General features: G+C 42.1%; 2 protein-coding genes across 2 annotated transcripts; one reads left to right on the top strand and one right to left on the bottom strand.

Annotated features, from left to right (window-relative positions):
* The first annotated feature begins 961 nt into the window (after window positions 1–961).
* On the top strand, window positions 962–15514 carry hpcal1 (hippocalcin-like 1). The gene is made up of 4 exons (XM_080743936.1): window positions 962–1212; window positions 7164–7665; window positions 11080–11185; window positions 14784–15514. Exons 2-4 carry the CDS (start codon window positions 7288–7290, stop codon window positions 14879–14881), a joined length of 582 nt encoding a protein of 193 aa, XP_080600062.1. The 5' UTR covers window positions 962–1212; window positions 7164–7287; the 3' UTR covers window positions 14882–15514.
* A 120-nt stretch (window positions 15515–15634) lies between these two features.
* pdia6 (protein disulfide isomerase family A, member 6) lies at window positions 15635–23725 on the bottom strand. Its single transcript, XM_080743935.1, has 13 exons — window positions 23664–23725; window positions 23160–23301; window positions 22515–22572; window positions 22191–22317; window positions 21917–22023; window positions 21404–21549; window positions 20936–21050; window positions 19927–20067; window positions 19113–19197; window positions 17881–17953; window positions 17298–17456; window positions 17083–17179; window positions 15635–16644 (listed from the first exon to the last, which is right to left on the bottom strand). The coding sequence occupies exons 1-13, from the start codon at window positions 23698–23700 to the stop codon at window positions 16567–16569; spliced, it is 1365 nt and encodes a 454-aa protein (XP_080600061.1). The 5' UTR covers window positions 23701–23725; the 3' UTR covers window positions 15635–16566.
* Window positions 23726–24600: the final 875 nt, after the last annotated feature.

The following is a 24600-nucleotide window of genomic DNA, read 5'->3' as shown; positions in this document are numbered from 1 at the left end:
CCACCAAAATGTGGAACGCCTTACCGAAGGCCTTAAAGGAGTGTAAATCCCTAACATCCTTAAAATCGCCCTGAAAAACCACTTACAGCCAGGCGGCGCAGCCGCTCGTGGTAAAAACAAACCTAGCCCAGCCTTACCCTCCCCCCGGACCCTTGTAAATACTGTAGACCTATATGTTTTTTGCACATATATGTTTTCTTTTCTTTCTTTTTTTTTTTTTTACAATAGGCCTATCTACTGCATAGTACTGTGTTCTATCCGTCTGTCATTCAATGTTATATGAGATACTTAAATGGTTTCCTGTGCAAATAAGCAGAAAAGCTTACTAGGATCTCCTTTTAGTTGACCTTGAAACTGTACCCTTTCCTATGCAAACTTCTTGTCTTCAATCAATCAATTTGTTTTGTTTAATCTCCTCTCTCCCCCCCCCCCCTTCTTCCCTTTCTTTTATTTTTTTATTTATTTTTATTTTATTTTTTTCCTGCTTGGCTATTGGTTCTTGGAGCTATATTTCGTAGGCCTATTTATTTTTTTAATCTCCCACTGAAATGAAAACCCTAAATTTAGAACCCCAAATTGTGTGATAAATGGTGTTCCACATTTCCATGACACACAGCGAAGATACGAGGATGGAAGAGAGCGGATCTCGGGAGCGAATATGGAATGTTCCATTCTGCGTGTGAAGAGGGGTCACAGGATTGTTTTCCACGATGTAGAAAATGCACAGCCCATCTCAACGGCTGCATTTATTCAAGCATTTCAACAGGCTCCTCTCTTTTCATAAACAAATTACGCTGAGAAAGCATAATACATGATACACCAAAGTGTATTAAAATGTACTCGAAATGTAAAACCCCCTCATGAAATTGGGCGAGTCGAATGAAAACCGACCTCTATGCCACATCCTCCAAAATGATACAACTACTGCTGCCCTGGACATTATAGCCTACTCTTTAACGATTTAAAAGAATATATTATATTATAGCCTATTTAAAAAAGAAAACGTTTCTTATTAAACCTAAAAACCTGTTACAAAGAAACTCTCTGTTCAGGTAGCCTATTGGTTGAGGCAGGCAACTATACTCGGCCATCTGAAAGTGTTTTTTGTATTTGACTTTCATGAGTAGGTGTGAAATAAGCGAAGTTATATCGGTAGCCTATTTCTACAGCCGAGGAGTGGGCTTACCAGATCATCACACAGTTCGTAAAGCGGTAAGTTGGCTTTTCTTCCCCTTATTACAAATGTTCTTCTAATACGTAGGCTAGTCTACCCTGCCAGATAGACCAGCTATGATATGACAACTTTCTTTATTGGCCTACACTCGCACAAAACTGTTGCAGGAGTTAGACTACATTGTGGAAGAGATGCATTGCTGATGTGATGAACTTCATTTAGGCTATTTGGCGAACCTAGCCTGTATTGGTTACATTAAAGGTGCGGCCAGCCAGTCAGGGTAGTTTGTCTAATGGGACATCCCATTGTTTATAATAACATGTTCATATAGCTATAGCACTTTTCTATGTCATGACAAAGTGATGCACAGAAATAAATTATACACATGAAAGGCAAAGCAAGCAACTTTCTTGTTGTAATTCGTCAATCTACAATATATTATTTTCAACCAAAATGTTCCCAACCTGATGTTTCTTAATAAATAAATAAATAAATAAAATCCACTTAAAGAAAACAGCTTCTATTGCCTTCATAAAAAGTAAATAGCAGATCTACAAGCTCACAATGCGTTGTGTGCTTACAGATTTTGTAAAAGTATAAAATAGGGCTTGGGTGGTTGACCTTTGCACATTCAAAATATAATAATTAATTCATTAATTAATTGCTAGATTTGCTACTTAATTCCTAAAATGCAGAGAGAGAAAAATACACAATATTGTTTTATGCTTTTGTATGTTTTTTTCTTCTTTTTTTGTAGAATGGGTTGAGGATGAAATAATGATAATAAATCGTATTCGTTATTATACTGTACAGTACAGCATAATAACAACTAACATACAGTCAGTATGTTGGTCTGCCTCAGAGCTCCTGCCCTGTGCCTCCTATCATCGGTTACACCTCCCTCTCTCTTGAGTCTTAGTATAGCACTACTATCCTGTTGCCTTGGCTACTGATGTGTCAAGGGACTCAATCTTTATACTATGTATGGTTTTCTCTGACAGCAGTTCAGAGAGAAACTGCCATGAAACACTTGCCAAAGCGAGAATGCCTGGAAAGCTCATTTTCTCACCCTTTCTCCGGCAACTGTAGACACATGAGACCAAACTCTTTACCCGCGTTATGGATTTGCACCAGCAGACCAGCAGCACCGAGCCGGGCTGAACTGACTGCAGCACAACGCAGCTCATCCTGTGCACAACGTGCCTCCCTGACACGTGAAATGAATGTCTGTTTTCACTCCAACCACCACGAGCATATCAGTTTATTCAATTTGCGTTCCTATCAAAAAAGGAGCTGCGGCAACACAGACGGACAGGATAATATTTTCTCAGTGGCAGATCATGCAGGCATGTTTCGATGGGAAATGTTCACTTATGTGACCCCGTGACATCATTAAGATGCCCTGCCAATTCTATTCTGGGAGGAGACTGGGAATTGTCCAAATGGTTAAACGGGATGCAGACAGTTGCTTTTATAGTGATCAGCTATCCAGTGTAGTGGAAAGAATGAACCAAAGGATGAGAATCCCCCCCCCCCCCCCCACACACACACACACACACACACACACACACACACACACACACTGGAAAGGTTCCTTTGACACCATAGAGCCAGGATCTGACCTGCTATAGGCCTACACCACTTTATATGTGCACGTCCTGGGGAATCATGAGCACACTGTCAACAGCTCAGTGACACAGACAATGATTACCCAGCTCATGCTTAATGGAGCTGCCACCCTACTACCTACTGGAAAGGAAGTCAAACGAATGCATATGGCTGTCTCTCTATTTGCACGAGCGTGTGCGTGTGCGTGTGTGTGTGTGTGTGCGCGCGCGTGTGTGTGTGTGTGTGTGTGTGTGTGTGTGTGTGTGTGTGTGTGTGTGTGTGTGTGTGTGTGTGTGTGTGTGTGTGTGCGTGCGTCCGTGTGTGTGTGTGTGCGTGCGTCCGTGTGTGCGTGCGCACGGGTTAATGCATGTTTGTGTGTTTACATCATGAGTGCATGGGTGCCTGTGGGCTATGTAATTTCCCATTGCACTCTCTCTCATCCTCTCTCTCTCTCTCTCTCTCTCTCTCTCTCTCTCTCTCTCTCTCTCTCTCTCTCTCTCTCTGGCTGTCACTGAGTTACAAACTACAAAGGCTCAAGCGTAATTTATATTCCACCGCATGACGGTGTCGCTTGCCACCGAGATCAGTTGTGTTTTCAGCAAGTGGCGCACCTGCCTGTCATACTATATTATTATTATAATTTCCTCATACGGTCAAAGGTTTAACAAGAACACCAGTGGGCCTGTTGGGTGCCACATGGTGTGAGAGAGCCAAGGAAAGGCATGAGCTCGTATAGCCCATTGTGAAACGGTCTCATTAGCTAAGGGATGCTTAACCGCCACACAACAAAGTATAATTCGGGCTGGGGCCCAATGGAAGAAGTGGATCGTGCAGCCATGCAATGCATGGAGGTGGTGGTGGGGGGGGGGGGGGGGGGGGGGGGGGTTGCAGCAAGGCAGTTTAGTAGTGTGACAGAGTGACAAGGGAGAGCCTGTTGCCGTGTAATTGTGGAGAACTGCAAAGAGTCAACAAGGCGTTGGATAATTTCCCAACGGGCTGTTGTGCGCCGAGCAGCGATCCAAGTCATGACAACTTGACAATGCTACATATTATTCAATGTATGGGTTAATACACGCACGCACACACACATGCGTGCACACACACACACACACACACACACACACACACACACACACACACACACACACACACACACACACACACACACACACACACTCTCTCTCTCTCTCTCTCTCTCTCTTTCTAACCACACGCGCACAATTCACATGGAAGCTCGACATTCGCCTATAAATACCCCAGCTGTGGAAACTCTCATAAAATGTTATTCTGCCCTGCAAACACAGCCTTACATATGTGTCTGTGTGTGTGTGTGCCATGTGTAGGGAGGGATAATTATATCAGTGTTTTTTTCCTGGCAGCTATAGATGGGCCCGTGTTATGAAATGAACAATGAGGAGGCGACCATTATCCATTAGACCTGCCTAAAAGTTCACCTTGTGAATTGCTGCCATAACTATCCTCCCATCCTTTGCTCTCTTTATCAAATTCAGTGTAGGCTACTTATGAAAGGCGCAGTTGCCCAATCATTCCGGGGGAGGGAAGACATTACTTGAAAAGATCCAGTCCGTTTAGTCAACCCACGGAGAAGTCACAGAAGTGATAGTTTTTCCATTTGATTATATTTGTCAGTTTTGTAAGAACAACTATTTATACTATCTCCTTTTGGGATCACGACACAGAGGCCCAGTAAAACATCAACACAGCACTTTTCAGTCTTCCAGAATGGAATTTCTTGTAGTGTTTCATGTGGGTTTGTGTGTAAACGGGAATAAATAGCAACGCCCGTATTTATGTCTGGTCCCAGCTCCGCCAGCAGCGCAGTGAGCTGTCCTGGAAAAGTCCATGTGACCCTGTCCTGTAGAGCAGTAGTTCTCAACCTTTTCGGGCCGGGACCCCCAAAATAATCATATTTGAACCGGGGACCCCCATCCTGACGAGCACTAAGAGTTGAGGCATTAGATTTTGTATGTCACAGTTCTATTGTGAAAATAGCAGATCTACATGCATGTAGATCGGCTATTTTCTCAATTTCTGCCTCTAATGATTGACAATTTGGCCAATGTTTCATTTGTCATTTTAGAGGTATTAAAAAGTCCTTAAATTGTCACTTTAGAAATGTGTATTTACCCTCTATACACTTAAACTGTATGTTCGTCTTGTTTACTATTGAGGGAGAAAACAATGTTGCACATTAAGTTCATCATCTGGGGACCCCCCAAAATTATTTGGGGACCCCCCTGGGGGTCCCGACCCACAGGTTGAGAACCACTGCTGTAGAGGCACTGCCTACTTTCTCATCCTGTTGCATGCTAGGACGGAAGGTGTGTGTGTGTGTGTGTGTGTGTGCGCGCGTGTGCATGCGTGCGTGATTGGATAGAAGGATCATGTTGTACATTAGATCCGAAGGGGCATGGATCTCAGGGCTGTGTGTGTTCGTGCATGTTGTGCTTGGTTGGGAAGGATCTTGTTGTATATAATGACGGAAGAGGACACTGCACGACTCTGTGTGTGTGTGTGTGTGTGTGTGTGTGTGTGTGTGTGTGTGTGCGTGCGTGCGTGCGTGCGTGCGTGCGTGCGTGCGTGCGTGCGTGCGTGCGTGTGAGTGGGTGGGAGGGCATTACTTTCAACGATTCACTGTTCTCCAAAATCTGCCCAACCCTCTAATCACCACAGCGCACTACAATTCTGATTAATGAAATTGCCGGAAATTACATCCACGCGGCTGTATGAGAAATGAGGTGCATGTGCACATAAAAGACTCCGCCAATGGCTTTTCAATAATTGGAACATGGACAAAAGAGAGACACTAACTGTTCTTGTGACTCTTTGTCTCTCTCTCCAATGAGCTCCCGTGGTAACATAGACAGGCGAGATAGACGTTATTCAGGTGGATCAATATGTCATTAAACTCATGCTGTGTGCAAATGGGAAGAGCAGCCTGTTTAGTATAACCAGAAACGATTTCCAGCGTTACTAGATTTGTACTCCCACGTCTCTCTTTATTGTCCCACCCAGATACACAGCACACACACACATCTCTAAAGAACGCTTGAGGTCATGTTCCTCAGATTGTTCTCTTTGCGGCAAAGAAAGAAAGAAAAAAATAAGAGGCAATAACAGGCTAAACTCTTTGCTTTGTGATGAAAGTCATATGATGCCAATGTCCATACACCATATAGCCTATATATCAACTAACACACAGTAAACAGTATGTACACATCTTATTTATTTAATTCAACCTGTTTCTATCTCTTTCACTCTACCTCTATCCTCTCTTCTCATGGAATACTACAACATGATATAGAGCGTTACGGTTCCACCTGCTTCCTTGCACCTGTAAACCTGTGATGTGACAATTGAACCTCATTCTGGGTGGTATTACCTCTATGTTGTTCACCGTGGCTTCAAATTACCATCGCAGCTGCGCATGTACAGCTCTGATGTTATTTTTAATGGCTCCTACTAATGCGATATTTCACGGTATCAATGCCTCTGGCTGTTGCTATTGCCTGTTGAAGAAAATTGGCTGGAAACGTGGTTAATCTTCCCACTACCCCCATGAGAAATTTCAACCGAAAGCACACAAACACGTACCTACCCACCCCAAACACACACACACACCCGCCTGCCCACCCGCACGCACGCTCGCACACTACAAATAACACAAATAAACACAATGTTCGAAATGTTACCATGGAGACAAAATTTACATAAGACACTCAAAAAAACAAAGGCAAAAGGAATACATTGTCCACATGATTCTGCACATCAAGACCATATACTGTACCCTTTCATTTGAATTTGAGTTTATCCACTTTTCAGCCAGATGCAGAGTGTATCTGTATTAGGCTTGGTATGAATGAGAACTGGCCATCACATACCAACTCAAAGCCACCATACTTGATTATCCCAGATATCAGTGGACACTTATGCCTGTGTAGTATGTAGGCTACTGTACATGTGCTGATAAATGTAGCTCATAACGTAATGGCCACCTGTATCCCTCTGACCTTTGAGAAACTATCTTTACTGAGACCTACTATGCCTTAAGACATGCATCCATCCTCCACGCTGTGAATGGTCGATAAATGATCAATGCCGGATGATTAAAACTGCATCCACTCAAAGACTACAGCACTTCTCTGCCCACTGAGGGGGATATTGTAGCCTGTAATCTTATATTTTTTCTTCATATAAATCCCCCTCAGATGAAATCACCACTTGACTCACCGTAATTAATCTTTCACACAAGTTTTATTATAATACGCTGCATATACAGGTGAGGATTTATTGGGCCAATGAATCATTTATGTTATTCACACAAGGATGTTAATGAGAACATTGTTCATCTCTCCCACAGGATCGGAGGCGACCAGGCAGCCGGGGGACGTCGGGGAGTAGAGTAGTGTCGGAGACCAGGTCCATTGGAGCAGAGAGGTATTGTAGGGGACCAGGTCTGTCTGTCTGTGAAAGAGCATCGCATCATGGGAAAACAGAACAGCAAACTCCGTCCTGAGGTCCTGAACGACCTGAGGGAAAACACTGAATTCTCGGACCATGAGCTGCAGGAGTGGTACCGCGGCTTCCTCAAGGATTGCCCTACGGGGCACCTCACCGTCGAGGAGTTCAAGAAGATCTACGCCAACTTTTTCCCGTACGGAGATGCGTCAAAGTTCGCGGAGCACGTCTTCCGCACCTTTGACACCAACGGCGACGCCACCATAGACTTCCGGGAGTTCATCATTGCGCTGAGCGTGACGTCCCGTGGCGGCCTGGAACAGAAGCTGCGCTGGGCCTTCAGCATGTATGACCTGGATGGTAACGGATACATCAGCCGTGCAGAGATGCTGGAGATCGTGCAGGTGGGGAAATGTTTTTCAGAGGACACACTATAAAATCCCAGTATTAATTAACTATAACTCTGAAGAGTGTACAAACGGAACTAAATGGACCCTTTGTTCCATTTGTACTCTATTTCAGGGGTCTTCAACAGGGGGTCTGGGATTTTTTTTATATTAACTACTTCAACCCTAGCGTCAATATTCTGAGAACCTTAGCCAAAAATAGCAGATCTACAAGCTCACAACACGTGTGAGCTTGTAGATCGGCTATTTTCGGCAAAGAGCTTTGGTGTAGAGGTGAAAAAGAGAAGACTAAGTTCAAGTAGTTAAATATCTGAAAACACAAATTGACATGAATCCAAAATACACTGATGATCGTGCTGTCAAACGATGAAACTATAATCTATGAAAAAGTTGTGGGGGTCCCTGCTTCATCTCTCTCTGAACTAAGGGGTCCTTGGCCTGAAAACGTTGAAGACTCCCTGCTCTATTTGGAGTTGAACTTCACACCGTGGTGCATGGTCTTCACTTCTGCCCTGGGGGTGTGTCCGGCACAATTGTGGTATCTAGGGCAGTGGTTCCCAAACCATTTAGCTCGAGACCCAAAAGACAAATTAGATGTTTGCATGGGAGTGAAAATAGCAGATCTACGCTACAAGCTCACAGCGTGGAGCTTGTCCACTTTACACTACTTCTTAAAAAAAAAGATAATTCATGGAAATTATTATTTTATTTATTAAATACTTTTGTTTTTGAGCGGTGGTCACAACGCTCCTATACGTGGCCGTGTGTGTGGGTCTGTCTGTCTGTCTGCGTGTCTGTCTGTCTGTCTGTCTGTAGCCTGCAGTAACCTTTTCTGACCACACATGTTAAGGGAGGGGCGCTGTTGTTCAGGCCAGGCCAGACCAGGCACACACACACACACACACACACACACACACACACACACACACACACACACACACACACACACACACACACACACAGGGGGGAAGGGGGGGGGGGGGGGAACCACCGCTCAGTTCACACGGGTGTGATTTTAATTGATGAGAGAAGTTGTACTTTTTTGTGGTTTAAACTTTTTCAAATCTTTTGAAATAATATATTACAAAAATGTAATGTAGGATTATACAGAAAACAGGAGATATTTATTCGCGACCCATAAAGATTTTTCCCAACGATGGGTCCCGACCCGCTGTTTGGGAAACAGCGATCTAGAAGATGCTAAATGTGGGTTCCTGGCATAAAGGACCCTGAATTAGTCATGGGTGTGTTTGGGGCGTTACATTAGTAAAACCAATCAATCACGGTGTCAGGTGCCGTCACCTTTAAGAGCCAGCCTGCATCCCCCGGCGTGAGGTGCACAGAATGCTATTCGAGCTACAAAACCAATGTACGCATAAAGTGAAAGCACACAATGTTAGAACAGGAGTAGCATTTATAATGTGATCTAATGATGTCAGGAGACGTGGGTGAAACAAAAACTGTCTGAAGCGAGAGATGTCCAAACAGAGTGCATGGACGTTACTGCGGTCAGAAACACTGTAGCTTAAAGTCTCATGTCCAACAGACATCCGTTATATCTTGACATCATCATGATTGATTGATTGATTGATTGATTACTTTAATAACAGTTTGCAAAAACAAGCACAGGAAAGCACAGTTCAATACAAGGTCTGCTAAAGAGGATTTTAAACACAAGAAAGCACTATGGCTTGTTAGGCTTGTATTAAAGCATGCCAATGCAGTGCTAGTGCGTTACGTGACCCTCGGATCTCCACATGCATAAACAATTACAAATATAAATGTATATCATATACTCCTACTATACCTACTTGAGGTTGAGAAACAGTGTGTAATCTGAATGCATTTTTAGGTATTAGAACAGAACTTTTTAAAATGTTTATTTTAAAATAAATAAGTTTTAACAATTCTCAGTATGTTAAAACTACAGTGAATGCAGACAGGGCCTAATAAATCCAAGAACAAATTGTCCAATATTTATTTTTTAAATACTCAATATAAATAATATTTAAGGTTTCTACTTATAGCTGTTATTGTTCCTTTTCTAAATCTAAAGTCATATGATATTTTCATCATGGATTACAGGCTGCCCTTTCTATTTTTATTCCTCTTATCAAAGTGGCTATATTTACTCTTCCATCATGGTTAACTGGACTGCTGCATGCCTGGGCCATATCAATATTAGCTCAGTCCACTAGGTTTGGGAGGACACAAATGAATGTCAAAAAACACATTTCCACCGGTCAAAGTGGCCCTGACTATTATGCTTTTGTTATTATTTGTGTTATACTCCTTAATGCATTGTAGCATTTGCAATTTTTTTGCATAACAAAACATTGAATATACAAAACTTTGAATAATAGAATATTATAAACTGCGACTAGGTCACATGAGCACACGCACACGCACACACACACACACACACACACACACACACACACACACGCGCAATGTTTGAGAACCACTGATTTAAACAACATTACGAAGGAAGTCCTAATAAGCAACTACAAACAAGCCCAAGTTGCTTATACAGTAACAACCATACAGTGTTTGTAAATGGCCAGATCCCAGGTGTGAATGTGTGTATAATAGTATAATAAGTAAGTGTATGAAGCATTGCCCCACTTGAAAAAGAGATCTAAATCTCATTGTGATTTACCCTGGTTAAATAAAGGTAAGATCAATGCTTATTAGCAATTCATTTAACTGCTGTGTCTGTGGCCCTAGAATGTTCTTTTATTAAGATTGAAACGTGATCAATCAATGAATGTTTAATCTGTAACACAATCTGACAACATCCTCTTCCCCCTACGGGCCTGAAATGATTGCTGCGCTGAACATATGAAAACATGCTTTGGGGAGCACATACTGTACGTCTGGGGCACACAATTGACAAGTGGCGATTAATTACCCCGCACCAATCGCAACGCACCTGTCAATAGTTTGTTATATAACATAGACTGTTCCCAAAGGATGTTTTCATATGTTCAGTCCAGCAGTCATTTTCGGGTCCAGCAATGTTGCGGGAAGAGAATGTGTGCAGCTGGTGGAAAAGTGCAGTATTCTTCTAAACACACATTTTCTGCCAAAACGTTCAAATGGTTATGAAACTAGAGGACAATATATTACTCCAAGTAATATCACAGCCATTCTAGGGCTATATGTTTTTACATAAAAATGACCATTAAATTGACCAGGTACAGGGTGAAAGGTCAAGTTTAAACAATTCTATGAAGCTAGGTATCTAGGAAATCTATGAAAAACATTTACTCTGCAGCACAATTTTGTACAATTTGGGGGGCGGGGGGTCACTGCTTAATCTCTCTCAGCTAGAGGGTCCTTGGCCTGAAAAACATTGAAGACCCCTGTAGAATCATGGAAATGCTCATTTATCCCCCATCCTCTACACAGGCAATATACAAGATGGTGTCATCAGTGATGAAGATGCCTGAAGATGAATCAACACCAGAGAAAAGGACAGATAAGATCTTCAGACAGATGGATATTGACAATGATGGTAAGACACACAGACACATTTGCATGTCAATATGAAACCACTGAAATACTATATAGCACCACAACCATCTCAAAGAACCACTGACAAACTGCTGAAGCACCATTTTTTGGGGTGTGGGAGCTAACTAGTTTCCCCAACTATAAGCAACCATGGAATAGACAAGCAGAACAAAATACACATAAAAAAAAAACAGCATAAATCCATCCAAACTCTGCACATTGTAATTTGAAGATGTTACATCTACCAGCCAAACCAAACCCACCTAACACTGTATCTTCCTAACATGAACTAACCAGCTGAAGTCACGCAGCTTTGGTACTATTGTGAAAATAGCAGATCTACATGCTCACAACGCCTCGCGTTTTCACAATTTCTGCCTCTAATATTTGACAATTTGACAATTTCGCCAATGTTTAATTTGTCATTTTAGAGTCCTTAACACTTGTGCATAATACACTCCAAACACTTACACTTCATGTTGGTTTGTTTACAGTTGAGTGAGAAAACAACGTTGCACATTATAAAGTTAATCATCTGGGGACCACCCAAAATAATTTGGGGACCCCAACCCACAGGTCGAGAACCAATGCTCTACAGTAGTATACAGATACAGTATACTCTACAGATACTGAGGGGAACGTGTGAGTGAATCCATGTTATCAGTCTACCAGGCTACTGGCTGCCCAGGCCGGCTCTCTAACCACTCCGCTATCTATGGCCACCACTTACATAGCACACTGACTGTGAATATCTATTGATGAGTTTTGATAGAAAAGGCAAAAGATACTGTAGGGACTCTGATGTTCAATGCATCAACATTAACACACATGACGAGAGAGAGAGAGAGAGGGGGGGTTGGGGTTTGGCTGAATGTAACTCTGACGTGTCATTGCTAGACTGGGTGTGGTCACAAGAATGTTCTTGGAAACTGTCAACCCTCTCAAAAATGTCCATGTCAAGGCCCTTAAATAACATTCATATGTCAGACCTCCATTTGAGAAGATTGTGTGCCAGGGACCTCCATAACAGAGGATTTACTATTAGCATTCTTTCAATCTACAAGCTCTCAAAGCATAGCAATGCGTTGTGAGCAAGTAGTAAGAGTGGCCATTTTCAAATAGCTGGGGTAAAAAAAAGGTTTAAATGTTCCTCATTGTGCTGGGGACCCCAGCAAATGGTGTATTTATGGTTTATTGGACACTAATGGGTGTCATCTAGACTACTGCTACTAAAGTCAGGGGGGAAAGACCATAATCCAGCACGCTTGAATTCTTGGCTAAGCAGTTAAATTTGATGCAACAGCGTCACCTGCTGGACTAAATAAAAAATGACCATGTTGATTGATTGATTGATTGAAGACTTTATTAGAAGTTTGCATAGGAAAAGGTACAGTTTCATGACGGTACAGTTCACTGGTACAAGGTCTACTAAAAGGAGATCCATGAAAAGACTAAGCTTATTTCCACTGGAAACCATTGAAGTATCTCATATAACATTGAATGACAGACAAATAGAACACAGTACTATGCAGTAGATATGTAAAGAAAAACAAAAAAAAACAGTAAGTCTAAATAAACAGTATATACAAAGAAGGGGCAGGGGAGGGTAGGGTTGGGCTAGGTTAGTTTTTTACCAGTTGCGAATGGCTGCTGCCTGTAAGTGATTCTTCAGGGCAATTTTAAAGGATGCTAGTGATCCACACTCCTTTATGACCTTCGGTAAGGCTTTCCACATTTTGGTGGTATAGCAGAAAAAAGAGTTTGACCCTTTGTTGGTTTTGACTCTGGGTTGAAAGTGATCTGTGGCGCTGCCTCTGGTGTTGTAATTATGGACATCCTTAATGTTTATAAAGTATTTTGACAGGTACTTGGGTATCATAGTGGTGTAGTGTATCTTGTACACCAGGCCCATTGCAAGTTGCTGTACTCTGTCATCTACTCTGAGCCACCCCACTCTTAACTGGTGAGTAGCGGTGAGGTGAGTCTGATAGGGAAGGTGAAGTAGGACCCTAATTAGTTTATTTTGGGCTGTTTGGAGTTTAGTTTTCAGGGCTTGTGGGGCGTCACGATACCATACGTGGACTCCGTAGTCAAAGAGGGGCTGGATTATTGCACCATGTCAGAAGATCAAGACTCCATGTCCATCCTGGGATAATATTAAGCCTTGTATTTTTTTCTCAGTTTATCCACCAGCTATTTTGTGAAATAAGAGTTTGCCCTAGACATAGGCTGTAATGTGAGTTTGAAAACATGACCAATGTTGGAAAACTCCCATACCTATTGGGAGAAATACAACAATGTTCGTACACAGCAGCAAGATTTGTGAACTGTTGCGACAAAAGAAGGCTAGACACACAACCACCCTAAGGACTATAAACCATGGATTGACATCTAGACCTACTGCTATACAGTATGAAACAGAGCTGCTACCTTTAAATGCATTTTGAGAAAAAATAATGCTGTTATTTGTTCCAAAAGCTTTATACCCTGTATATATATAAAATGTCACAATGCGACATAGCTGTTTTCCCAATGTATTCCTTATCTTTCAAATTCTCAGATGGTACACCACTTGAGATGGTTGAGGAGTTCAAATACTTGGGCCTCTGGCTTGATCCTCAGCTCTCCTTTAAGACTCATATCAACTCAATTACTCAGAAAATAAACTACAGCCTGAAAATATTATACCGCTCTATTCACTGCTTCACCCTTCAGACTAGAACAAGAATTATATCACAGCTAATTTTACCAATATTAGATTATGGAGATATAGTATATCAAAATACCACAGATACAGTCCTTTACCCTCTTAATGTAACATATCACAATCTATGTAGATTTATCCTGAGATGCCCCTACAGAACGCATCATTGCTCAATGTACGAGTCCCTTAACTGGCTAAGTCCTAAATCTCGTAGACATTTTCACTGGATGCAGTTCATCTTTAAATGTATTTTCTCTAACTATCCTCCTTACTTGAAACAATATTTAGAACCTTACACAGCCCCATACAACTTAAGGCATACAGTCCACCCTTACTTTAAGGTACCCAGCAACACCACCCTGGTATGTGGCCGACGCGCATTTAAATTCAAAGCCCGGCCGATTGGAATGACCTACCAAGCTCTCTAAGATCAATTTCCTCCCTTAACCTGTTCAAAGAATCTCTTTTCATTCACCTTCAAACACCATGCTCATGTTTCTAATTTTGTTTTGTTTTCTGCTTTTGCCTTAGTTTTCTTTTGCTGATGTGGAATACATATTAATTTCACTATGTACGGGTTGAATTGGTGGGGTGGGAGCGGCTAACCTCTGGGAGAGACCCTGTCTTGTGTGTTTGTATGGATGTATTGTGCTATTGTATGTAACGTAATGTCATGTAATGTATTGTTTTGTGTTTGCTCAATATGGACCCTCTCTAAAATGAGATGCTACATCTCAAGGGGTTTATCCTTCAATAAAGGTCGTATATATGTTCCCCATTTTCAACTGTTTTTATTTTATTTGTGACACTTGCTTTGGCAATGTAAACGTATGTTTCTCATGCCAATAAAGCTCCTTTGAATTGAAAATTGAATTGTAATGTGTTGTGTCCACAGGCAGGCTGTCACTGGAAGAGTTCATCAGAGGTGCCAAAAGCGACCCCTCCATCGTCAGGCTACTGCAATCTGACCAGGGCACATCTCGTCAGTTCTGAGAATAAAGACTGTCTGAGACGGATAGATGCTGAAATAGACATTATCGCTGTCTCCATCTCTCTCTCCCTCTTTCTCACACGCACACGCACACGCGCGCACGCACACGCGCGCACACACACACACACACACACACACACACACACACACACACACACTTTCTCTCTCTCGCGCTCTGCCTAAGTTTGCATCCATTCATTCCATTGATAGTATAGATAAGACAGAGCCCTGGGGAGTTTCAGTCAACTGAGCATGGTTAATTAATTGTCATCTTGTTAGAGCATCAATCAAAATTCACAGACAAAACCCACACCTGCATGCATACAGCTAATGATGTTAACTTGACAGAGGTTCTGTTCATCATACATTGCCTGACAACTTGGTGTTTTCATATACACTAAATGTCTTAATGTTTACATTATCAAATAGTTCTCCATCTTGCATGGATGTGGCTCCCTCCTCCTCCGTCACTGCCCAGTGGATTATGATGTTCAATTAAGCCATTCTGTATATACTTTACTTTGAAATGTTCTCACTTTAAAGTGTTTTTACTTTGTCAAGTGCCATATTTGTACCAATAGGACTATACTTGCAGGTATTACAGTATCTTCCTATTTTGTTATGTCAGAGAAAATCAACTGAAACGTTATTTGGTAAAACTAACAGTACTCGATATGCCTTTAGTATTGCATGCACTCCGTGATCTTTATATTTCTGATATTGTAAGACAGTTTACATGAATAAGAAGGCAGTGCTTATTTTTATTCCTTTTTATTTTTTTGTAACAAAAATGTCATTTCGTTTTCACGCAATTGAAATAAAGTTGTGTAAGAAAAATCTACACAAAAACTCCCAACTGTATCCCCATCTCTTGTCCTGGACAGAAACGCTGCAGAACCATCAACATACTCTCAACCACTGAATTAAAAACCCACAAACAAATGAATTACAAAAAATACATACAGTAAGTCACATCAGGTTGGGCATGTAAGTTTTCTGAACATTAAGGCTGCACAATTAGCCCATGGATCTTTATTATTTTATTTTTTAATATATATTTTTTAAATCATTTTGATAAATCTCATCTGTGCCATATCTCTTTGGACAAATTATAATGACCTTTTGGAATTCTATTTTGCCGCTGTGAGCCTGAACAATGGGGAGATGGGTTGCACACGGTTGTGTTCAGGAGACGACAGCAATTTGCAACAGCCAATAAAATACGTCATTTGGATTAATTGGCAGATTTCATGATCATGTAATGGTGAGACAGTTTTTCAATTGTTTCAGTCAATTATGCAGCCTTTACTGAAAACGACCACAATAAGATGGCTGACACGGGGGCTGGCTAAAACAAGAAAAGAGAGAACAATGTCTGAAAACAACTTCAACTGAACTCCTCTTCCCCAGAGGGCGGGACCAGTAGAACTGTGCAGCGTCTTAACATTCAGCAGGTCTGTGAGCAGAGTTCCCTGGAGGCTGTGCTCCCCCCCACCCCCTCTGACTGACAAGAAAGATGTTAAAAGACTCTTCAGGTTGACTCTTCTGGAGTATTTCAGTAACTGAGTGACCTGGCCTCCCGTTCATCCACAGGAGAGGAGAGGCGGGTTGTGATAGGGCCTGGCCGGTCCAGACCGGGTGGGAACAAACCACAAGCCAGTCTGGATCAGCCCCAGCCCCGTTTGGCTCATAATTCATCCTTGCCAAGTTCTTCATCGTCGTCGAGGTCCACGTCGCTGAGGTCGTAGTCCTCCTCTACAGGAAGCTGTGAAGGACAAATGACACAAGATGAAACTTATAGATAAACAAATAAGGTAGGCTAGCATACGTACTTCCCTGCTCATAGCTTCCTGTCCAAACACATTTATGGATTTGTGAGGTATATTTTCTATATTTTTTTGCCACCTTTTAAGTCTACATATTTGGCTCGTGTCTACTCTACAGCCAAGACGAAACATAAGAATTACTGTATATAGTACAGCTTGCAGGAACATCCCATTCTTGAGAATATTCTGACATTTTTAAAGCAGACAGTTTCTTTCCAATCCACTCGGTCACTTGCGCATTTTAAAGTGAAGTACACTTTAACTTTAGACACACTGGATGTGACTTGGCGCTAATCTTTCTACTTTCTAGTTATCGCAGGGTCTCTAAACACAAGGCAACTCTTTTAACTTATTAACCGTTAAGTCTTCCAACCTACCTCTCCATCTTTCCCATCCCAGGCGTCTACTTTGCTGATCTTGGGGAAGGCGCCACCTCCAATAGTAGCAGTAGAGCCACGGCCCACAGACAAATCCCTACAAAAGAGGAGCCACAAAGGATTCAATCAGACCAGACAAGTATCACGCTGTGTACCAGTGACACCCTGTTACACCAATTCCATTTATAACAATTAGGCTGTAGTGCCCTCTCTACCTGAGGAAGTCATTAATGCCAGTCTCGCTGAAGGAGCCTCGGAGAAGAGCAAACTTCATCTTGCGGGTGTTGATGGCGGCCATAGCGGGGTAGCCAAACCCGCCAATACCCAGAGCACTCTCCAGTTCCATCTGAGCTCCAGCCTCTGTCCACAGCCAACTAAGAACCAACCAAAGAAGTAGTCATTGTAGTTACTCATCCTCGGCCTCTGATCATAATCATCCCTCACAAACAGAACCCTTACCCCCACATAGAGCTGTCATGATTATAAATTTAAACTGACGATTCATTGTCACACAAATAATTGCGATTCATTTCTGTTTGCCATTAAGGCTTCATAATCACAAACTGCACAGGGTAGATTATTGACATATTTAATCATTTTATATTTAAAAAAATAAAATAGCGGCAATGGCTAATCTACAAGCTTACAATGCTGTATGTTGTAAGCTTGTAAATCTGCCATTTCTGCCACTTTCCACATTTTTCAACATGAAGACGATTATGACGATTATGCAAAATAATTGCGATTATCTCAAATAATTGCGATTAGACGATTATGTAATAATTGTGACAGGCCTACCCCCACATCATCTTCTTGTTCTTCTCAGCCATCTTCATCAAGACCTCCAGGTAGCCATTTCTACCAGCAGCACCTGTTGGGTCGAAATACAAAGGATAAGAGGTTTTGAATGATACGGATGCTTTTGATGTCAGTAACTAATTTCACACTGTATAATTGACTCCTCCATAAATAACAAACTGGTATTTGTTGTTTAAATGATAGGGGCACAGTCACCCTACAATACGTGTCAGACAATGACGTGTCCCATCCGCTTACATTCTATGGGCACAAGATTTTGTTTTGCACAAGACAATAAAGAGCTTGTTAGTTTAACTGCTGTCGTCTGTCTGCCATCATTGAGCCGGTCAAATGTATTGCAGAGGGCAAGATGGTACAAGCCAGAGCAGATGGAAATGTGCAGCAATGACAGAACTGTAGTTCTCTTTTCCAGAAGGTGGCATAAACATTTCCGGTTCCAGGTCAGTTTCTCATAGCTTCATTTGATTGGCTCAGCAGCCGATTTGAACCAGAAACGCACACCACCTTCATAAGGGTTTCCAGTGTTTACAGTTACTCTTTTGGGATTGGGTGAGAATGGTTAATATAAGCTGGGCTCAGACTACAAGACAATCTGGTTGATTTTAGGTCTGAAACAACCCTCCTAGTATCGAGGGGGGGGGGGGCAATCTATACACCAGCCTAGATCGGGAGCGAGACATTTATGAGAACACAAGTTATAGACTGTGTTCTTGTCACAAACACAACAACTCATCACCACTACAAATTATTCCGGTTCCGTAAATTGTTTACGTGAGATGAAATTATCTAAGATGCTGTTTTCAGGCAAGTCCGTAATAAAGTCCTGCAGTATGTGATGCCCCATTATTTTAAAATCTAATAGTGTGTGCAGCAGTATGTGATGCCCCATTATTTTAAAATCTAATAGTGTGTGCATGTTTGAAACGATCTGATAAGAGAATCTTATAACACAGCTTTAGGGTACGGTCACATGTTCAACTGAAGGGGAGCAACCAACGCATGCTGAGGCGTCAAACCCTTCAATGTTCAACCAAGTCGAGCTCCACACAACAGCACGTGGCATGCTTCAGACGCACATGTGGGCCCCCGACCGTACCCTTTTATCCTGTATGAATCAATTCGATCGATGCCAATGGGTACATAATCATATCCAGTTCAGCTTAGTTTGACCTAGGCCAGGTGTGACTGCCCAAATCAGTGTGTGACCTCACCAGTGTCCAGGATGTGGGGAAGTACAGAAATGACACATAGCTGGCTGTCTTCACAAGTGTTCTTCAAGACGTCTCCATTAAGGATCTGAGACACACACACAAACACATTTCTATTCGTATGATAACACAAAAAAAAGCAATGTACCTTAACACTTCTCAAAACGTTGACTGAAAACTAAATGTGTTCATTATTTGATGCTGGGTTGTAGTTAGTTAGTTTTATTTGTTAGCTTCCATTATCTGTAAGCTAGTGGACTACAACAGGGGGTCTGGGACCCCTAGGGGGTCCTCAGAGTTACTGAGGGGCCTCCTTGTGATAGGATAATTATTTTTAAATTAAAATGAACCCTCGTGTTTCTGAGGAGAACTTTAGACAAAAATAGCAGATCTACAAGCTCTCAACGCCTCACAATGCAAGGCATTGAGAGCTTGTAGATCGGCAATTTTCAGCAAAGAGGTTTGGTGTAGAGGTAAAAAAAGAGCAGATCAAGTACAGAGTGAAAGGTCAAGTTTACTACGTATCGACGATTGAAGGCTAAATGGCTAAATGTCTGAAAAAAAGAAAGAAAAAACACAAGATGGGAAAGATGGAGAGGTAGGTTGGAAGACTTAACGGTAACACAAATCCAACATAGACTGATGACCGTGCTGTGAAACGTCGATGAAAATCTGCATAACGCATTTCTACATCATGTAGAGGGGGTCCCTGCTTCATTTCTCTCTCAGTTAAGGGGTCCTTGGCCTGAAAACGTTGAAGACCCCTGGCTTTCACAAATGTGCACAAATAACCTGTCCTGTACACAGCAGCACTAACCTCCAGCAGCTCAGGGGGAGGAGCATTGTCAGTGAATAGGTCCATTGCCGCGGCAACAATGTCAGAACGGGACCGACCGCCCTGGAAGTCCTGAGGCTCCTCCCCTTTACGGAAGATCTTGATGGTGGGGAATCCACGGATCTGGACAAAGAATTAAGAATTAAATGTTTTAAACAAACTATAACAACGACGACACAGTAGCCTTATGAAGCAGACGTGGATCAAATCTAATCAGCATTTAGCTGCTTTGCTGCTATCAAGTTTGACTCCACTATGTCTACTGTGTTTGTAATTGTACCAAGTTGCTTACCCAAAGAGTAAAATGAGCTACTCTAACAGCCAGCTCTCTACATATTTTCAGTCATGAGTGAGTGACTAACCAACTAAAATGCTCCAGCTTCCTTAAGAAGTTACGTCAACCGAGTAAAAGAACAACAACTCAGCTGTCCGATCAAAAGACAAGATAATTGAGATAATAAAACATTGGACTGGCGGGAACACTTGCCTACTGATAAAAGTTTGTCTTATAATCTTAATTTTTAAATAAAACCCCTTTTTCGTCTTGTGAGCATGATATGATATCAATATTCATCCCTACTCTGCAGGTTGGTTTGCAAGCATCCATTTGGTAAAACGATGTGCATACAGTATACCTGGGATCAATTCACCACTAATGCTGCTAGCCTAGTACAATATATCGGTGCAGAGATTAATTTGGCCAACCACACAGGGAGATTGAAATCAGTTATGCTTCCATCTGGTAAACGACTTTACTGTTGCTTGATAGAGGAATTTCCCTTTACTTTTGCCACCATGACTACAAGGCACCTCAAGTTGATGTTTAAACCCTTGCACTTTGTGGAATGGGCAATAGGATTTGCCCTGAGCTGTGCAGACTCCTGCAGTTGTTTTATACATGCTAATCTATCCCTCTATGTAGTCTACATCTGTATGTTAAGACTAGTGCTGCACTGCTGGTTGCTATAAATTCATAAAGATTCTCACTTACCCCATAACGGCTGGCAAGGCCCTGGTGGACAGTAGCATCCACAGCTCCCAGGCGAATTTTGCCTTTTGTCTGATCATTTACGGTTGAGGCGGCAGCTGCCCACTCAGGCTCAAGGCTGATGACAAAAGACAGGATTTAATGTCCAGAAAATGATTAAGCACATTTTCAAAATGAGATGCTCATAATTTGAAACAAGAGACTAGTACAGTTACAAATCAGTTAACCAATTGACGTCCTTTGTTTGCTAAATAAATACAATGTCGAGTATACAGTAAAAATAAATTGCACTTCTGGTGGCCTGAAAAACTGGAAGTACACATGTTCTAAACATGAAGAACTGTACTATGGAAGGAAACCTTGTATAGTACAACTTTGCAATTTACAACTAACTAAAGAATGTTGAGAGCTGGTAGATTAGGTAGAACGTAGTTGTGTGACATGTGGAACAGTGCAGTCACTTAAACTCACTTCTTGCAATGTCCACACCAGGGTGCAAAGAACTCCACCATCCACACTTCATTGCCACCAAGCACCATCTTGTCAAAGTTGTCATCGGTAAGCTCCACAACATCCTTCTTGCTGCCACTGCCGCCGCCGCCACCACCACCACCACTCTAGAAAAGGACATGGGTCATCCTCCTGCACTTTGCACATCTATGCTGGGCTGGGGCCCACTGGTGGGCACTGAGGACATATCAAGTGGGTCTCCAAATAAAAAGATTTAAAATGATAATATAGCTATAAAAAATAAAATATTAGGTATTTTTTAAATTAAGTTATCTAAAACCTTGAACCTAACATTTTAGATAGTTACAAGAAAATGTAAACAAATGCAAAATCAAACAATAAAACCATTGAGGGAAAATGGTTTGCTTTTATGCATGATAAATGGCCAAAGCCAAGTAGACAATTACATGTATTGGTGACGGTATGGTCCTTGTCAAACAACAAGGCAATGCTGAGGTTGAATGGTTTGTGTACCTGTCTGCTGTAGTCAGAGCCTCCAGATCTGCCACTCAGCCTGTCCTTCACCAGAGTGCGGACAGCATTCAGGGCTGCATCCACAATAGCCTGGCCAGTGCGTCCACCTGATGGAGGAAAGGATTGCAAAGGTTACCGTTTATTTAACCAAGCTGCAGGATATCTTACTGCCTAATCAGTTACAGTATTTAATAATGCACCACCAATGACGATGCAGTGGCAGAATCTAAACTAGCCAGGTCTGTCTTTTCGGAGAAAAGGATTTTAAAGTTACCTTGGTAATCATCTGGCTTGTTCTTGTTAGCTCCAAAGATCTTGATGGTGGGGAAGCCCCTGACACCATACTGTCCACCCAAGGACTTGTGCTGGTCTGCGTCCACGGCGCCCACCTTGACAATACCCTGTAGAACAAAACAGCACAAGTTGTAGGATGCATTTGCTGTCCATTACCCTCTAATAACAATGTTGCAAATTGTTTTACTTCAGTGTTATGGACTGGAGTAGAGCCTTAAAAATCCCCCTCATTTTATATAGATACTCTTCACTCCTATACAGGTAGACATTATCATACATTTACTGATGCTTGTATTGAATTTACCTTTAGGGCTGTGGCTGCTTTCTTCCAGTCAGCAGTCAAGCTTTGACAGTGGCCACACCTGGGAAGATTAAACAGTGGAGGTACTGTATGTGTAGTTTTTGGCACTGGGGTTTGGTGACATACTGCATTCATATCGACATAGATATGCAAAATAACACACACAGTATACAAATCTATCTCAAAGGCTGAAAATGTTGCAGTTTCATAGGCAAATCGTTATAAAAACAATGGATAGACAGTTGGAACGAGGACGGAGAGTAAGGTAGACGTGTCATTTAAGCCCGCACAGGTAATTCGTGAGAAGACTAATGTCAAATACAACTTAAAATGGTACAGCTATTAAAACACATAATTCAGACCCCATCAAATGGGTGACAAAATTAAAATGAAAGGTCACCTTGTGAAAATCATACCCACAAGTCAACATCTTTCTAAATAATAACTGTGATATTGTCCATATGGTGGAGTTCAGACCTATCAGAACTTTTTAAAATGCAAACTATTAAGCAAATGCAAAGACACAAACACAATAGAAAGGAATGTATTCATTGAAGTCACAGATACTGTATGCATGTGTGCTTAAGAAGAGTGTGTCTATTATTTGGGATCATAATCAACTTTCCCCACAGCAGATGATCCACTCACCATGGCGCATAGAACTCAATCAGCCACAGGCTGTCACTCTGGATCACCTCCCGCTGGAAATTGGAGGGATTGAGCTCAATAACATCATCACTAGCTGAGTAGAACCCCTGGACTGTCAGGACCAGGGAACAGCCCAACACACCTAGAATAAACAACATCACAAAGAAATCAACTTCAATCTGGGGTTGTCGTTGTTTATTAAGACCATAAAACACAGGGCTACAGAGAAACAACACACGGCTACCCAACACCAGACGTATACAGCTCAAAAACAATTAACCGGGCAGGGGTCACGTTTTAAATTAAGTAACATGAACCATAGATGAGAAACTATCAACCCATTCAACTAACAGAGGCCTGAATGCTTTGCCACTGGCCGTACACGTTAGCTATTCCAGCTATCCAGATATACAAAATACAATTTAATACATTATTGCAATTAACAGCGTATACTTGCATTGTACATACATACCAAACAGAAATAGGAACATTGAATAAACCTACCTAGTAAAGTCGGTCCCATGGTTCTTGCAGGTCTCATCCGCTTCCAATACACACTGACTGACGCAGCGCGCCGCTGGGAAAAGTACACAGCAAAAATCTTACCGTGGCCCACGTTGATTGGTGCCCTGGTGACAACGTTGCGCCGCGTCCAATCACCGCGCGCCGTGTAGTTACTGACCGGCGCGCGAGATTAGAAACTCTAGGCTTGCTAAGGGAAGGAGCGCTCGTTTTCAGTTATTGTCCACGACATTGCAAGCGGCGCGAAGGCCAGCGGACCTGCGGCGCTCGGGCGCGAAGAGCGGGCCAGGGCCGCGCGGCCGGCGGAGCGCCGCGCGAGTTACGAAGCCGTGGTGAATGCAATCGTTATATTTATGCCCAGGCCGTAAGGCCTGGGCAAGCGCACGATAAACGCAATGATAATTGGGTTTTGGTGCACCTCGCGCGGTCCAAGTGACTACAACGGAGCGCTCCCAACCTCCGGTTCAGCCAATCACAAGCTTCAAAAATGAGTGCGGGGCGTGGTTTCCCTTAGCAAGCCTAGAGTTTCTAAACTCGCGACCGGCGCAGGGTGGGAAACAATGTTCCACCGATATTGGTGACCTATTGAATTCTGTGACGCACTCTCAAACAAACACTAGCATTTCATATTTACTTTGTTTTCAAATTTCTAAGATTAATCAGCGATTATTGATTAATGTTAGGGATGATGTAGCATATCTAATCATATCGTTTTAAACAAGGAAAACGTCTGCGTATTTTAGTATGGGAAAAAAAGTATTAGGAAATGTTATAAATATTTGTAGGCCTATAGTTTATTTGTTGTAGGCCCTGGCCTAAATGTCACATTTTCAACAAGAAACAAACAAATAAACAAAACGCCATCATTGCCTTATTTAAAGTCCAGTAAGCTATCACTGAAAGTCAAGACTCAAAATAT

Source organism: Nannobrachium achirus, assembly GCF_963921795.1.
Source record: "Nannobrachium achirus genome assembly, chromosome: 16".
NCBI classification, from domain to species: Eukaryota; Metazoa; Chordata; class Actinopteri; order Myctophiformes; family Myctophidae; genus Nannobrachium; species Nannobrachium achirus.
Note: the sequence above shows the minus strand (reverse complement) of the source record. Positions and strands in the feature narration are given on the sequence as shown.